At 46.1% G+C, this 17,644-nt stretch overlaps 1 protein-coding gene across 10 annotated transcripts in view; it reads right to left on the bottom strand.

Annotated features, from left to right (window-relative positions):
- The window catches only part of baiap2b (BAR/IMD domain containing adaptor protein 2b), a 68,750-nt gene extending 54,962 nt beyond the window's left edge, over nt 1-13,788 (bottom strand). For 8 of the 10 annotated variants that reach the window (XR_011684999.1, XM_071461759.1, XM_071461754.1 and 5 more), the window contains exon 1: nt 13,505-13,787. Coding sequence is in view for 9 of the 10 variants with exons in the window: in XM_071461759.1 (XP_071317860.1) it covers nt 13,505-13,573 (69 nt within the window). In the remaining variant the exon portion in view is untranslated. Of the gene's footprint in view, nt 1-13,504 lie in introns of all 10 variants that reach the window. The other 2 variants (XM_071461753.1, XM_071461755.1) reach the window with 1 other exon arrangement.
- Between the last annotated feature and the right edge of the window lie 3,856 nt (nt 13,789-17,644).

Genomic DNA, 17,644 nt, shown 5'->3' with positions numbered 1-17,644 from the left:
CCTGTGTGCTGCGTCATGTGTTTTAATTGACTCACTAATCGCCCTCACCAATTAAATGCCAAAACTCCATTACAATACACGGATTGTCTTCTCACGTTGCAGCGGTGGGGAAATGCTTCCATGGCCGCGCTTCATCTCGGACAAACACCACTGATTGTTATCAGGAAGCCAAGCGCACCAGCAGAACAACAAGCCGTGCGTTATCTTCTGCTCTGTTCAAACAGTCATCCAGATGCAAACAGTGATAAAAGACACTCAGGGGTTTCAGTTTACTGATCTCAGTCTGATTCCATCCACAGATGATGATGCGCGGCTTTTAATCGATCCATTATGCAGCTTCAGTATCACTGAGGCAGCACTTTTTAAATGTCCTGGCTTTCAGTCAGGAGCAGGCTAAATGCCACGGTGGAGGTAATCACTGAACACTTTGAAATCCACCATGAAGCACATCACTGATCCCACCGGGAACACAGAAATATTATACAAATGATGAGATGAGACCAGACCGGAATTAACCTTTTGAGGGAGGACGGTTTAAATATATCTACATAGGATAAAGTAACAGGCTTTTAAGTTGAAGTCTCATTTCGTGTCTTTAAAAAGAAAACTCGCCTCCTGGTTAATTATTTTCATATTTATGTAACCAATCAAAGTAGTGCGAAAATGATTTGCCAGATTAACTATGAATTAATTAACAGAGAATTTATTTGGAAATGCCAAATATTTGCATCTCAGATGTTTTACATCACTGTAAAATTAATATCTTTGGTTCTGGTCTGTTTGCTGTTTGAAGTCACAGTGAGCTGCAACAGCTGTGATGGGTCTATTTCCTCAAATTAGAACATGCAATTAATCGATTAATTGAAAAACAATGGATACATTAAAAGACTGAATTAAAAGAATATTAATTTATAATCTAATTTCAACCCTACAATCAAACCTGAGCAGCAAACTAGAAACATGGGGCCAGTCTTACTGCAGCCTTTCAGGTAATGTGGGGGGGTCGGAAGCACGTGAAAGTCCACATGCCATCTCATACAGGCAGGCAGGCACGCACACGCGCACACACACACACACACACACACACACCTTTAGGAGCACAATCCATCTCGCACCGACATGCTGCTGCTCTGGCCAGCATCTGAAATATTTATCCTCACATGGAAAAGAAAACAAGCTCCTCGATGTCTCACCAAAGGACGGTTTGGTTGGTCGGTGAGACAGATGTTCATCCTGGAAGTGTGTGTGTGTGTGTGTGTGTGTGTGTGTGTGTGTGTGTGTGTGTGCTCATGTGTTCATCTCTCTGTGTGTAGTTGTTCTCTGTGCTGGCAGGAACGACCGGCTGCCATGTAGCATCAGTTTCTGCAGGGGATGAGGATTTGGGCCTGTGATTGTTTTTTGGGGGGGTTATTCCACTGTGGAGGCAGTTTGTGAAAAAATATTTCATCTCTTCTGTCCTCTGAGGTTTGACAGGGAGCCACTCCAATAGGCCTTCATACCTCAACAACAGTCAGTCCATCATGTGGTTATTAAACCACCCAGATGACCGATCCAGAAATGAACAAGCATTTTCTGGTCTGCCAGCTTTAAGGCTGAGCTGTGGTTATGGTTAGGAAAATTAAACTACTTGGCAACAGTAAGGCAAAGAATTTTTACCTTTTAAAAACACATTACTTCAGCCTTCGTTTCTAGCAGAGAATAATAACTATTCTCCACCACAAGAGGCCACTTGTCATGTTCATCGTTTTTCTGGTGAGGCTGCGACAGAACCACTGCCAAGACGTCGCAGGTTATATCAGTCTATGGTGCAGCTAAAAGCAGGATGTGTGTTGGTGAACTCATTTGATGTTAATGCACCTTTGTTTCCACTGAATCCTGATAGAGACGTGTTTGTTTTCAGTTTACTCTCAGTGGATCAACACATTAGTTCTACATTTCACTCCTGGTCACAAAACACAATGTGTTTCCCAATAACAGCTGAAATCCAGTGGTATTTTATTTGCCACCGTGGCCGTAACAGATGGCTAATGTGAGGAGAGGGAGACTGAGCAGGTAGCAGCCAGCCCTCAGCACCAAGGTTAATAGATCCATCAGAGCAACATGACAGCCAATGGACACTGTGTCCCATGACTGATGACTGATGTGGAGCAGAGCCAGAGGTTATACAAGCTATTAATAGCAGAACGACAGGAGGCATAAAATGGTAGAAACATTTCTGGGAGGTGTTTATGACAGGCTGAAGTGTACGAGGTCATGATTGAGAATAAAAATTAACAACCACAATAGAAATGTATCATGTAAACACACTCACAGATAGGTAGCACTCAAATCCTTTAAATTCCAGTGACTCCAACCACATTGGAAAAGTGCTCCATTAAAAGTCTGTGTATAAAATTTAATGAGGTTTCAAGTATCCAAAGTTAAAGTGTGTGAGGTGTGAGGAACTGAAACCCTGTCAGTGTTAAATCTGCTATAATCCCCGAAACGGGGGATAAATATACTAGTTTGTAATTGGGGAGATTTTCCTGCTTTTGATCAGTCAAGGAAGGAAACAGTGAAGGAAAGATGGTAGGACAGAATTAAAGGAAGGAAGGAAAGATATACAGACAGTGGGACAGAGACGATGGTGACATCTGCAAATGAACAGGTAGCTGCAGCCAGGTGAGAAGAACAATACGTGGTCCGTTAGAAGAAGCAGACGTCTTATTAGTATCGTGGGGCTACTTGAGTACACCTGCTGACCATTAGTTACATCCCACACAGGTGAGAACAGACAGCTCAACACTGCAGAGAGCAAAGGTAAGAAAACAAACAGCATTAAGAGCACTGTGACCTAGCTGCCATGATGGCGAAGGGAAGGCAGCCTGGGTATGTACAAGTGTGTGTGTGTGTCTGTGTGTGTGTGTGTGTGTGTGTGTCAGCAGGAGACGAGTGTGTGGGGTGAGTCAGATCCTGCATAAACAGCAGCAGGTTCATATCATGTTGGGGCGTAAATTACTGTAAAGCCGAGCCAGCCATGTGGCACCATTAGGACCTGCTGCGCCACACACTGCCAACACATTAACCAGCAAGACGGGACCTGGCAACCCCGGCTGGGGGGGGCAGAAAGACTGAAGGATAAATACATATCAGTGAAAGAAGCTGGCCTCAGGCAATGGATTCATATCTTTATCTACTATCACTTAACAATGGCCACTGATAAAATACTCCTTTCTGATTGGCCGGTTGGGAAACTCTACCGTTCTAAAGTCAGTGTGTGAAGTCCGTTGGATGGCAGGTACCAGGAAGAACTGATCTGGTGATTTGCAAGTCAAAAGACATCAAGGTCACTCACAGGTAAAGTGAATAATGTTGATTATCTCAAAACGACAAATGCACTGAGCCGAGCTCTTCGTCGCCGCCTTCACGTCTGCGTCACGTGACTGAAACTAAGGCCACTTCCTCCTCTCAAGACACTCGCTTCACATCCTGTTAAGTTCCATCGCTGCCACAAAAACAGCTGCTGGAGAATCACTGGAAATCAGCACCGAGTCAACAGCCTCAGTGTGAGAGGTAAAGTTCACCCTCTGCTCTCCTGCTGTTCGGAAATGTGTGAACTCTGGTTGGGATATGAAGGTTAACCAGATTATACACACACACACACACACACACACACACACACACACACACACACACACACACACACACACACACACACACACACACACACACACACACACACACACACTCTAAAGGTCATTTACTGTAGGTGGTCGCCCTGGAAACGGGGAGGGTTTGTGCAGTGCTGCGGTGTGTTTGGCTACCACTCACAAGTGAAGGTGACCCCTTGTCATCAAGTTTCTGTGTGTGTGTGTGTGTGTGTGTGTATAAACACTCATCCCTCACATGCTGATATACTGTACAGCACAGAGGCAATTTGCTATTGAAGCATGATGCCGTCAATCAAACAGTACAGGTGACGTCCTGATCAACGACCAATAGTCTCTTTACAAAGCAGTCGATCAGCTCTGCTTTCACAAAAGAGCTAAATCAAACATTTTATCTGCACAGATATATTTGTGGCTCTGAGCCTCTCCTCTGATGTTTTCTGAGTGATGGAATAAAAATATAGCACGTCCAAACGTTAACTTGTTAGGAAGTTTACTTTGAAAGTGAGTAAATCAGTGAAGTCAGTTCTCCGGTTCGAGCCACATTCCACACGTCCTACTGTTTTTGTTCTGATGTGTTTTATCACAAAGTGCTGCTGATAACCACAGAGGTGTTTTCTTTCTCATGACCTCTGACAGAAACTTTCCAACAGTACATGGATCAGAGTGGAGGCTGCTGATGGATTCACCTTCTGTGGATTAGCCTTTTCTCCATAAATGAATATATCACAAAACAAGCTCGATTTAAAGCTTTAAAATCTCTTTGAACTACAAATGTTATAACCTATGAAGCAGCCAGGCAAAGTGAAACTACAAGTTGAATCACGCAATAAAAATGCTTTGTTTCTCTCACGCCCGTGTTGAGCGGAGGTTACACGTGTCAGCTGAGCGTTTCACCTCATTCGCTCATTCACAGCTCATTACTGAAAACAGATTGTTGTTGCTGATGCCTCCAGGCAGCCCTGCAGCACAGCGTGGACACAGAAATCTACAAACATCTCGTCCTGAGGTGAATTCAAACCATCGGGACTGGGAAGAACTCAGCCTACCTGTGATAACACACTCCATATTTTTATATTTTACACTGAAATGTATAGTGTAGAATGGAGGAGCTGGCCTGAACTACCTATACTTGTCTGTATATTAAGTGAACAGCATCTCTGAAAAAGTAACAGCTTTCAATTACATCTGGTAGAGCGTTAGGACATGGGCCAAGAATCACGGTATTAGTTTTGGTGCAGTTCCACGGATCATGGATTTTTAAGGAGACAATAAATTATAACATTTCTGCAGCTCTACATTTAGTCAGACTGAGGTGTTTTAATTGTCAGTTAGGTCCATTTTGGATGATGCTGTATTTATCTAACACTCACACTTAGTTAAAGTCTTAAATTATTGCTAAACTCTGTGTATTCAAGTGTTTTCAGTGTAAACAGACCTGAGGTGTATGTAGGGTTTTGAAGCACAAATTTGGAAGCACAGGTTTGTCTAAAATGATTGTATTCCCTTAATTTGAACTAAGACTTATAGACCTACATGTCCATATACTTTTGGCCAAAGACTGCAAATAAAATCGATCTCAAGTCGGTCTAGAGCTGAATTTGAAAACCCTCTTTAGTTCTTATCATGCTTGTGTTTGACCTGTGCAGCAGACCTCTAACCTCCCACGTGTTACTGCATATTTCCAATACTGATTTATATAAATACACATGTTCCATAAGATCCAAACTTCACCTCAACATGTTTCCACTTTTCAGCACCCTGACTGTCACACTGCATATACGACCAAACACACACAGTACACGTGCAGACGCACTGTGCATAAGAGGCGTCGGAGAGCATTGTTGCTTATGTGGAAAAAGCCCTGAGAGATCCCCACTGCAGCGCACTGCAAAGTGTTTGTGCGACTGATAAGCTGATGTATAGACATTATGTTCATTAGTGTTTTTGCTGCCGTCCCTCATTATTCTGTTTCCCAGGAAATGGACAGTATTTGCTTCTGCTCAGTCAGTGTGACAATCACCGCGCCAAAGCTGCACTGCTTCAACGCCCTCAGGAGATGAAAATTCAGTGCTGTGCTCTCTGCGTGTGTGTGTGTGTGTGTGTGTGTGTGTGTGTGTGTTCAGCCAATTTCCCTTTCAGATGAGCTCTTATCTGCGTGCAGGCGAGCAGAGGCAGAGTCAGCGCCCCCTATTCCACAGATGCAGCTTTAGAAGGAGACGGGAGGGAGGGGGCACTTCCGGCATCATATATGGTAGTGCTGGAATCCCCCCACCCCACCCCCTCTCGTGACAGGGGCAACCCATCTTTATTCACCTCACGTTCGGCTCCTACCACAGGAAAGCTGATGGGCTGGTGGGCGAGGTGAGAGTGGTGGAGGAGGTGACGGGAAGGAGGAAGGAGTCTCCACCGTCGCCATGTGAGCGATGGTGATAATCATCGTCATCGCCTCAGAGTGACGCATCTCGACCGGTCTGCACCACCCAGCGTTACACACAAACACGTGAACGAACATATGGTCACATATCAGTGGTCCGGTCTGGCTTTAAAAATAAAATTACTGGGAAAGATTCATTTTGGCACAGTTGTGAAGACTCAATGTGAGTGTGTGTGTGTGTTCATGAAATTTGAGAGGATGCAGTGAGATAATGGTTGTGTTTCAGCCTTTAATCCCCTGAACACACCTCGTCATGCCTCCTTTTTCCCCGTTAAACTTAAATGTCACTCGAGAGCTACATCTCCACACACACACACACACACACACACACACACACACACACACACACACACACACACACACACACACACACACACCTTGCCTCTCAGGCCTCTTCCCTCTTAATTTCTGTCTAATTAGAGTCAGAAAAGAACAGCGGCCCCACACTCTTGTCTCCTCACTCCACCTCCATTTATTCTCTTCCATCCTCTGTCTTCTGTCTCCATCTCAGTAACTTTCCTTTCATCCTCTGCCAACATCCCGTTCCCTGCCAGCCTCCACTTCTCCTCCCCAGTCTCCCCCCAGCTCCAGTTAGATAACTTACCGCTGTGCTAAAGGCTGCTGACAAACTACGCAGATGCCAACATCTTGTATGGCAGCTATGGAACCTGTGTCATAAACAGAGCAGCTGGTAAAATCTAAATAACACAGAACAGCTTCATATACTCTGTCCCCGCACTCAGCTGCTGCCTTCTGGGTGTGGATTTAGGGCCCAGTGCTTGGAGGCTTGAAAACAGATGAGCTCTCATATAATGAGTGATGTAAAGACGAGCTATACAGATTATGCATCATCATGTATTTGTAAGGATAAAACAGTTTGGAGTCCTACACATTGAGCCTGTGACGCTCTGACAATCTGTAAACCATCAGATGAAAGGAAAAATATCTGGGTACATTTTGTTCTTTTTTCTCATTCCCACCGATATGATGAACATTTGCTACTGAAAATCTAAAACTTGTGCAGGTAGAGGAAGAACTATACGACCAATACTAGAAATTACACCACACACTTCACTATCCACGCAGCTGTGCATTAAAAACCCAACAGGTGAGTGCTCCTGACTTAGTACAAGGATTATCTGTGGAAAACGGTTGTTTCAGAGGCTGAACAGACAGAACGAAGGACGCTGCATGAGGTCGACCTCTACGGACAACGTCCAGGTAGAAAATCATTACTCACAGAACTGCAGGATTAAACTTTGCCAAACAAACATAAAAAGATGCCTGATGGAAATCAGCAGCACTTTCTAAAGCTGAGTAGAGCTGCAGAGTTGATCATTTTCAGTGGGACCAACGATACAAGTCATTAAATTCAACACTAACATCAGAACTAATGATTCATGCAGGTTAAAGTGCATGACTGCGGCACTGTTCCCCCCTTTACATTACATAACCATACACCTCACATCACTGTCAGACAGCGTCACAGTGACGCTCGCAAACACTGCTGCCGCCCAAAGATCAGTAACAAGGCAGAGCGCTGGAACAAAGCCTGGAGCTTGAGGGGGCACAGTATTCTGCAGGGGACAGGGGCACAAAGCCGACAATGCAGCTCAGAGCAGAGACACTGGAGGTGAAAGCAGTGTGACTAATCACACAGGAGAAACCACTGGTATGAAACAATCACGCTGGAGAAATCCCGCCATGGTGCCGCATTGGATTCAATATGTTTCTTTCCACATGAGCTCAGAGCCTCGAGGCTCGGTTTCACCTCAAATGACCTCAAACATGAACAAAAGGTACCAGAGCGGCTCAAGCTGCCTGGTCGGCACCAAGGTTTGCATACGACACCCGAGCATCTTCCCCTGGCGTGAAAGAAGAAGAGAAAGAGGAAAACATGCAGAAAGAGATTTCAGCCAAACAAAAACCCCTCCCCTCCTCAGATATCCTCCGCTGCACTTTATCTTTTCCACAACAGATGTCCTGCCTCTCACCTGCAGCGCCCTGCCTCCAGCAGCAGCTGTCTGCTTATGAGCTGGAGAACACACGACCAACAGGTGATCCCTCTGAGCAGACCGCACACTGGATCACCGTCCAGTGGAATCTCATAAAACTACATGTGTGCTTGAGAAGAAAACCGCTGGAAAACTACTGCGCTCGACTGGAACTCTCCATTTTTTGTTCACTGGTGGGAGAAAAGAAACGGCTCCACAGGGAACAAAAACGTGAACAGATTGTACTTGTGTGACTGTGGGGATAAAGTGTTCAGTAGCATTACTCACAAACCCCCACACATTGGACGAAAATCCCTCCCTGGAGAACAAATAGTTTTGGCTTCACATGAGCACCATCATAGCTGTGTGTATTGTGGAGGTTGGACTTGAGAATATGACAATATTTAGGGAGGGATTTACGGAGGACTAATACAGCTACCCTGTCATCTTCAGAGGAGGCTGACACTGCTCACCTGTTCTAATGCAGCAGAAACACCGACAGCTTCTGTCAATAACAACTTACACAACAATCAGATGGTTTCTGACATGAACTCAACGTCCTACAGCAACACGAGATCACTACCACCCAGAGAAAGAGCTGAGCCTGAAGCAGAAGCTCTCAGCTACCAGTCTACCCCACAACGCTTTCTCCCCAAAATCACGTTCACATGCAACTAACGTGCACCGGCACAAATGTTCCATAAGACACAGCTGCAGCTCAGGATGACTGATCTGTTTCTTTCACTTTTTAAAAATGACTGAAAACAGTGAAAAATGTCCCTCTAAGCTTCCAGAGCCAGAGGTGACATCTTCCAACAGTTTAAGGTTTAAATGTAATTAAAATGGAGGAAAAGCAGCAAATCCTCACATTTAAGAAGCTGGAACTAGCAAATTTTGAAAATGATCAACAATAATTGGTTATGAAATCCAGCAACGATGGGTCAGTGCTGCTTTATGACATTGTTGGATTTGCAGGATTTTTGTACTGATTGGATGAAGTTTTTTTTTTCTTTTCCTCTCAATCCTTTGCAATTTAATAAGTTTTTTCCCCATTGAATTTCCAGAAAATTAACTACACTGTCAACCACTGTCCACCTGAACAACCACAGGTCGTTTTTTTTCCCAACCCTCTGACACGACCTATAGCAGCGTCTCCTGAAATAAGCAGCAGGCGTACTGGACCTTGGTTGTTATGGTTACAATACTAAACGTGCAGACTTTACCAAGAGCGGCACACCTACCTCTGTCACCATGGTTACTATAATAACAGTCATGGCTTGGTTAGGTTTTGATGGTGATTTGGGGTAAAATAAGTCCTTCCTCGACATTAGATGAGCTTTGTTGTCATGGTAACAATAATGACAACGTGGTTAACTTTGTGGAACGGTCATGGATAATAGAAACTGCTATAATTGTCATAATAACTACAACCACTAGATGTCGCCTAGCAACAAAACTATGGGTCACAATGACCTGCTGACAGACGACCTATGGGCTCGTCTCTTACAGCCTCTACACTGTATATTTCTATCACAGCGTAATCTTACATACATGGTTTTATCAATGTCAACCACACCTGATCCCATCTGACGTTGCAACATGTAACAGAGGACGAGGTGGAGGAAAGACGTGGACACAGATCAACACATGTACAATAGACAGAAAGCTCTAAAACCAATCAATTGACCATCTGATCCCGGTATAATCCACTCCCACCATCAAACACATCCAACCATCTCGCTGGCCTCGCCCTGACACTCCAGCCTCATTCAACAAACTGAGCTAGCGGCACTGTTGGGATTACAACGCTTGGCTGAATACACTCCTGAACAAACATGCAGATGGTGTTTATCCAGCCACCGCAACAATCTGAGGAAACACAGTTTACCCACACTGTCAGCGGGTAACAAACTCATCTGCCTGCAGCAGCTAAACACCCCAGCGAGGTGAATCCAGAGGGACGTCTGAGTTGACGTTTCAATCCACGGCGACGGGTGAACTCCCTTTGTAATTTGCATGTTCTGATGTGAGACTGTATCATTACAGAGCCAGATAGAGTGCCAGCCTCTCTATAGTACACTATGGCTGCTGACAAACACACACACACACACACACAGTCGTGAGACACTGCCCACACACACACACACACACTCGCCAGTGTGAGTCATCCCAAAATTACATTCAGCATCTCTTGTTTCAGCAGCAGGGCAGGGAGGTTAAAGCTTTGGTCCTGTGCTGCAGAGTCGGAGTTGTTTTATTCTGCCAGATAATAGTCGAACCAACAAAGAAAACTAACAGCATACGGAGCTGCTGGAAAACCAAATCACTGTTTATCCAGGGTGGGGTCATCAGAGGCTCTGTCTGTATACCTGTAACACAAACACATGGGAACAATCATCTGACCCTGTTCTCAGCTGCTGGGAGAATGATTCCAAACCTCTCCTGACGAACCCTCGTGTTTCAGCTTCGGACCATTTTCATCCAGAACCAGTGAAAATGTTTCTACTCACAACTGATTCACACTGATGCTGATACTTCAGTCATACTCTCACATGCAGTACACCGTGTACCCAGTACACTCACTGGTGGAGTGAGTGAAATTCAGCAGGGTTGTCGTGCACTCACTCACTGGACCTAAAGTGAGCTTTAATTGCCTGTGTTGCCCGCCCCCCCCCCCCGGTCATGTGACATGGACATTAGGCTGCCATCAGCGTTGATGACGTCTCCTCCTTCCTCGGTCAAGTTTGTCATATATAATATGAGGCCCCTCCCCCTCTGCTACGTCTCCAGGATGGTGACTGCTGAAGGTTTTACATTTCATTTTTGACCATTGAGTGCATCATTTGTTTTCAGAAATCTTCTTCTACAGATACAGAAAGAAAATATTTCACTGAGCCCTGTTTTATTAACAGATCATAGGTTAAAACTTTTCAATAAGCGGCTGCCAGAGCCTTCTGGGAGCAGATCAGCGCACCTGCACTGCAACAATCCACTGTGCAAGTTCAAAACAGATCTGAGCACTCCTGCAGGTGAGCTGGGGGTTCAGATGCAGTTTGGCAAAAAAAATATATATATATTTTTTTTTTTTAAAACTTCATGACAGGATTTAGATATAATGGTGTCCACGACTTATGTCCAATTTGCAAACATTTTCACTGATTGAAGTGGAATATGGAGCAGTGCTATGTGCTCCTCACTGTGACATTATGTTGTGTAATTGACGCTCCTGATCCCCATCTTGACGCTGCAGGATTTAATTGCTGACATTTGCCATCTCTACCTTCCCTCCTTGGTGGAGAAACAGACTTGAGTGCTAACTAATGGGAGCTGGCACCTCTGGGCCTCTTCATCATCTACACCTTTAATGAATTAATAAAGACCTGTTAGTTTCTCTAAACACAGTCCCGCACAAAGCTCAGCGCCCTCATTGGATCACTTCAAAAAACACCCCGGGCGTCCACCGCCACAGCACCAGTGAGCCCCAGTCTCCCACAATCAGCATCCAGCTGCGGGTCAGAGCGGCACCAACGCTCTGCTCCTCCTCACTCCTGCTGACTCCATAATGAAGCAGCCTGCTGATGACAGGAAGAGCCCCCCACTGCTGCTTTTCTGCATGATGGCATTTCACACTCTGGCACCTTCTCTTCTCGTTCAAGGGGGATTTTAAATGAAGCTGTTTTTTTTATTGATTTATGAGTCGTTTACTTTTTCAATCAATCATTTGGTCAAGAAAATGAAGTTCCCACAGAGACTAGAGAACGTTTAGCAATTAATCACTTATGTTAACTATTCATTTTCTGTCAATCAACTCATCCACTCTTCACCACTTTTCACAGAACAACTGTCTCCATGTCCATCACAGACCAGCAGCCTTTCACGTTAGTGCCGTCTGTCATCTCTCTTCATCATCTTCCTCCTCCTCCTCCTCCTCCTCCTCCTCCTCCTCCTCCCTTTTCTCCACAGCTCCTATTAAGAGTCCGAAGAACCCTCCCACAGGTCACAGCATCAGGCACCTACTCCTTCATTAGAGCTTTTTCAAATGAAAGAAGAAGTGTGTGTGTGTGTGTGTGTGTGTGTGTGTGTGTGTGTGTGTGTGTGTGTGTGTGTGTGTGTGTGTGTGTGTGTGTGTGTGTGTGTGTGTTTATGCAGCGTCATGTCAGGACTTGGCCACAGTCTAAACTACCTCCTGTCATTTTCTTGATAGTCTAAATTCTCATGTCATGTTGCAGCATCTTGCCCCTGTCGCTCTGGGAACCGTGACCTCTCAGGGACCTGACCTCTAACCCCTGTTTGGCTCAGTAGCCACTCCTGCCCGTCTCCTCTCCCGTTCCAAGAAGCCGTGAGGCACTCTGGCTCTGTCCCAGCTGGTTTTTGTGGAGGTGTGTGGAGCAGTGACAGGTTTCCTCACATAAAGGAAAACCCTTGTCGTGCTCCTGTTGCTGAAATCTACCTCGTCTGGAGAGCTGAGTAACACCCCCCCACCAGCGCCCCCGCTGCCCCCGCTGCCCCCGCCTGCCTCTGCTGAAGAGCAGCTTTGTTGTGGAAATAACAATGGAGGACCTGAGCGTTTGTCACCTTTTGCCTCTCAGGTTTCAGCGAGTGCGGGGTGGTCCATTCAGTCAGCGCCGGGATTTCACAGGAATATCTCGGATGTTGAGCAGTTTTCTGTTCTCCCTCTCAGAGAAACCCTTCCTCTGACCTCAGTTACTGCCCCTGCTTCTCAGCCTGGTTCCTGCAGCTGCACAGGCTCCACAGCAGCCATGCAGCCATTTTGATCGAGAGTTATTCCTTTCTCTCTGAAAACACCAGTCCACCAACCACACAGACAGGAAAGGGAATCTACATGAAGCAATTACTGACAATAAAGACCCAAAATGAAGACGAGCGGGTCCAGTGAGGACAAATCTTGTGATGCACAGTCTCCATGACTCTAAATACTTTCAATCAAGCAGGTAAAGTCTACTTCCGCTGCCTCCAGCAGGACCCCCTGTGGTGGCAACAGCTGCTCCTGATGAGCTGAGCTGCCTGGAGGCCAACAGTCAGTCTGGAGGTCTGTGGCAGCAGGGGCCCACCGGCCCAACACAGTGACCGGGAGGGAGCGGGGCTGGACCCTTCTGAGGGTCCCCCACTGCTGCGGGGGGGACCAAACGGCGCCCTCCTCATTTCTTATAGCTCTGACTTCAGCCACGGTTTGAAGGCATCACTTTCAGACTAAACAATGAGATCGATTCACCTTTACAGAGAAGAAGCGGCCGCCTGTGAGTGTCCTGCAGCGGGAGCACCGGCAAGCGGCCGGGAGCAGGGTGGCAGACCACAGGTTGAGACACCAGACAGGTCAACTGAGTCAGAGTTATCCGCTGGTGTCCTCTGCTCCGCCGGCCCCGGCGCAGCAGGTGTCCGCTCACGCCGCCCGCAGCCCGCCTTACCTTGTACACGTTCTCCGTTATACGGTGCACCTCGTCGGTCCGGGACATCCTGGATCCAGTCACAACCATAGACCGAGATTCTCCTGGAGCAGGTGATTGTCCTAACTGTGGCGGGAGAAATGAAACAGCTGTTCGCGGGAAAAAGTCGCGTCCTGCCGGTGACTGCGAGAGACGAGCTCGTCTGGACGTGGGTTCCCTGCTTTTATAGGAGAGTCCTCGGCTGCGCCCACGCCGGCTCCCCACGCAGCGCGTCCGTCAGCCGCCTCCCGGCTGCAGCAGAGGCGGACTCCCCGGCGGAGGGGCGGTGCTGCCTTCAAGGACGGCGGGAAATCAGGCACTGACGACCCGAGACGCAGCCTCACGTCCTGGTGGAGGGACAGGATGAGTTCTGCTGGAGATTTGAAAACACTGTGTACAATGAACGAACGAGTAGTAAAGGAAATAAAATCCTAAATGTTTAGTGTTTCTTCGCCAGAGCTCTGAAACAGCATTCCTCATGTGGGCCAACCCTTGATTGTTTGCTGCGTACAGGGCCAGATTAACCTGCTTCAGGGACCCAGGGCAAGAATGAGTTGCTGGGCTCCCATTAACCCACCAACCCCGAGAAATATGTAGTTCACAGTTTTTATATGTTAGGTTATCCTGCGACCTGGCCCCAGGTATGATGTGCTATTTAAATATATCTCAATTTAGCAATTTGAACAATGGGCTCTGATATAACAAAATGAAGGCTTTAAATGTGGAATATGACCCAGGAAGCCTCTTCGAGACAGGACCTCAACATCAGACCCAAACCTCTGATAGCACAAACCACACAACAAAAAGACTCAGGAGGCCCTGGATCCCAGGGGCCCCACCGCAGGTTCCTGCTTGTCCTTGCTGATAATCCATCTTTGATCATAAAGAGCCAAGACCCTGCAGGTGCCTTATCCAACCCCCCCACCCCCCACCCCCACCCCCAGCAGGTGGCTTCACTGATGGGCTCTTCCCTTGAGTGAATATAATAATAATAGAACTTTTAATAGGATTGGACTCAGTTTCATGTCTGTTAATTATCACTAATATCATTTCATATAATTTAATTAAAACATAAAGTCTGAGTGTTTGTCTTCTACCACTGTTCCACCATCACTGAAGTATTATTATTATTATTATTATTATTATTATTATTATTATTATTATTATTATGATCAGTTAACCCTAACTAAACCTAAACTAAACCTAACCAAAAGCAATAGGAAATGTGACAACAGGCTGTACAGTGAGTCCTTGAACGCAGCATAGCATTTAAACCAAACCCCGCCTCCTCCGCTGTGTCACACGCAGCCCACGCCACCATTGAGGAGCCCTGACTCCACGGAGGAGCCTGGACAGTCTCTGGTCTTTATTCAGCCATCAGTGGTATTTACACTGTGACATTCCCACAGTGTCCGTGGTATCTGACCTGCAGTTTATATCTCTAACATGAAGCCTGTAGCTGAGACACCATCCACCTATAGGCTGTTGTGTTTGATGCAGTGTGTAATAAAGACTAGAGTTGATCTGTTCTTCATGTATTTGTTTACCCTGCTCTATTTTTGTGTGGCTCCATGTTTTCGGCTGAGTGGGCTCCGGTTGGTATGAGTGGGATGGAGCCACATTTTCATGGACTTCAAAGTCTTGCATGGTGGGTTGGGGAATCCCACACATCTGAGCACATCACGATCTGAAGGCCTTTGAATGGGGATTCATAAAAAAATAAAAAATAAAAAATAAAAGACAAAGCAGAAGATAAGAGAGGAAGCATGTGAGAGGACCGTCACGCCTTTTCTATTCAGCAGCACATTTCTAGGGAGATGAAATAGATGAGATATTTTGGGGCTGGTGGCCTTGATAATACAGCAGAACCTCAGATGTCTCAGATGCTGTTTTGATTGTTGCCTCTGATTAAAGCAGATCCTGAGAAGACCAAACTGCCAGTCAGTGAAATCAATCAGCCATGTTTGTTCTTTGCCGGAGCAGCAACATTTCCACTGTAAGCAGGTCCATCGACTGACCTCTCTGTGAGCATTCAGTCCACACACGTCCTGAATATAGACGTCCATTATGTTTGCTGCTCCATCCTGAGGTAGAATTATGAATCTAAATTCATCTAAACTATGAATTTAGATGGTGATTGTTAATCAGCTCAACCGATAAGCAGAGCTGTAGAGCTCAGACTTGACGTGAGTGACGGCTTCAGACTTGATTTGAAACCAGAAAATCTTTGACCTGGTAAAATCCATCAACAGCTACACACCATGATTATAATTATTGCGTTTGTCTGATAAAAGGATTTAGTCTGTTATATAATAAATACAGTGAACACAACTAAGACTTGAGACTCTACTTGCAGCTTGCACACTGGTAGACTATCGGCTTATTCAGAGACCTCGGGACAACCAGGCCGGTTGTTTCCCTCTGTCTCCCTCAGTCTTTATAATGATCCATATTTATTGTACAGACATAGAAGTGGCATCAACTCCCAGCAAGAAAGTGCAGAAGTGTATTCATCAAAATGTTGAAGCTCCTTTAGGTTGCTTGAATCTGACTGAAGACTTGACCAGATCTTTTTTTTGGGGACATTGTCCACCTTTATGTGTGATGTGATAGGAAATGGGGAGAGATGGGGGTGGGCATGTACCAAGGGTCCCCAGCTGGACTCAAACCAAGGACAGTGCAAGATCCAGCACCTTCTCCCCTAAGTGAGGAGCGTCCCCCTGCTTTGACCATTATGATATCAAGAGACTGCAGAGACCTACAGAGCAGCAACACTTGTTCCCCTGGAATCATCCTCTAGGACCTGAGACTTGACTTTGACACCTCAGGCCTGAGCCTTGGCACAAACTTGACCTGGACCGGCCTCTGAAGACATAAAAAGTTCTGCCTGTGTGTATATTCAGGACGCGGAGGAGGTGTAGTGAGGTAGGCAACACTGAGGTGGGAAGGACACACACACACCTTCCTACCTTCAGCAACCATTCAGCAGCATTTGATCTCCCCTTCATCTCCGTCCCACTCACCGTCGTCCTCTCAGGCCTTTTCTCTCCGCTTCAGATCCACGTCTGTGACTCATCAGCGCGGCGCTCTGACACGTAGGTTCCTCTCTGAGCGTCGCCCACTCCCACACAGCACTGATGGGCTTGTAGTGCACAGTCAGCTGCAGAATGGAGCCAGTCCATTCAGAAAGAGAGCGGCCCTGTGAAGTGGATTTCTTCAACTCCACAAAGACAATCCAGGCTTTTTCAGGCTCACAAAAGGCCTGAACGGTGGAACGTCAACACACACTTTGTTTGATGAAAATACCTCAGAGCTACAGACGTAAAACACATAATGTCTTCCTTTTATTCTGCAGAGCTCTGGCTGAAGTCTTTGTCCTGGAGACAGAGCTGAATAAGCTTCGATTCTTCGATCGCCGTGCAAAACAAGGTCTCCAGACTTAAATACTACAAAAAAGAAACGGTTTCAACTGGTTCCCTTTTCAAATTCAACCTTCTGATATTGTCATCATAAATACAACCTAGCTGTCATAAATGGCCAAAAGTATTTGGACACTCATTTCACGTGAGCGAGCATGTGACTCTAAGGATCAGTGGTAGTAATCAGTTGCTATAACAGACTCTGTTTGTTTTCTGGTTCCAGTCTTTCCACCAGGCAGCAGGGATTCGCTTCCATCCAGACACAAGAGCTTCAGTGATGCTGGGTGATGAGGTCTGGCTCACAGTCCCTGTTCCAGTTCATCCCAGAGGTGCTGGATGGGGCTGAGGTCAGGGCTTTGTGTCGAGGGGAAAACCGCTCTTAAAGAACCAGGTTCTGAGCAGGGGGTCATGTTGAAACAAGAAACCTCTGCCACAGGAAGACTTTCGTCTAAAATATCATTGTATGCTGTATCATATGTAGTTCCCTTCACTAAAACTATGAGGTCTAATCCCAAAGAGGAAAAACAACCCCAGATCAAAATTGAATGCAAAGGTGTGTCCATATACTTTTGGCCACAGAGTGTTTCCACCCACAACAGATTCAGATTCCACAGAAACGATTTGTCGTCTGCTGCCACCTTGTGCTCAATCTCAGAATAATAACCTTTTGGACAGTGACCTGTGATGAACCACAGAGAGAGCA

Source organism: Trachinotus anak, unplaced genomic scaffold, assembly GCF_046630095.1.
Source record: "Trachinotus anak isolate AG129_WGS33_773 ecotype Australia unplaced genomic scaffold, CSIRO_AGI_Tana_v1 ptg000025l, whole genome shotgun sequence".
Lineage (NCBI taxonomy): Eukaryota > Metazoa > Chordata > Actinopteri > Carangiformes > Carangidae > Trachinotus > Trachinotus anak.
Note: the sequence above shows the minus strand (reverse complement) of the source record. Positions and strands in the feature narration are given on the sequence as shown.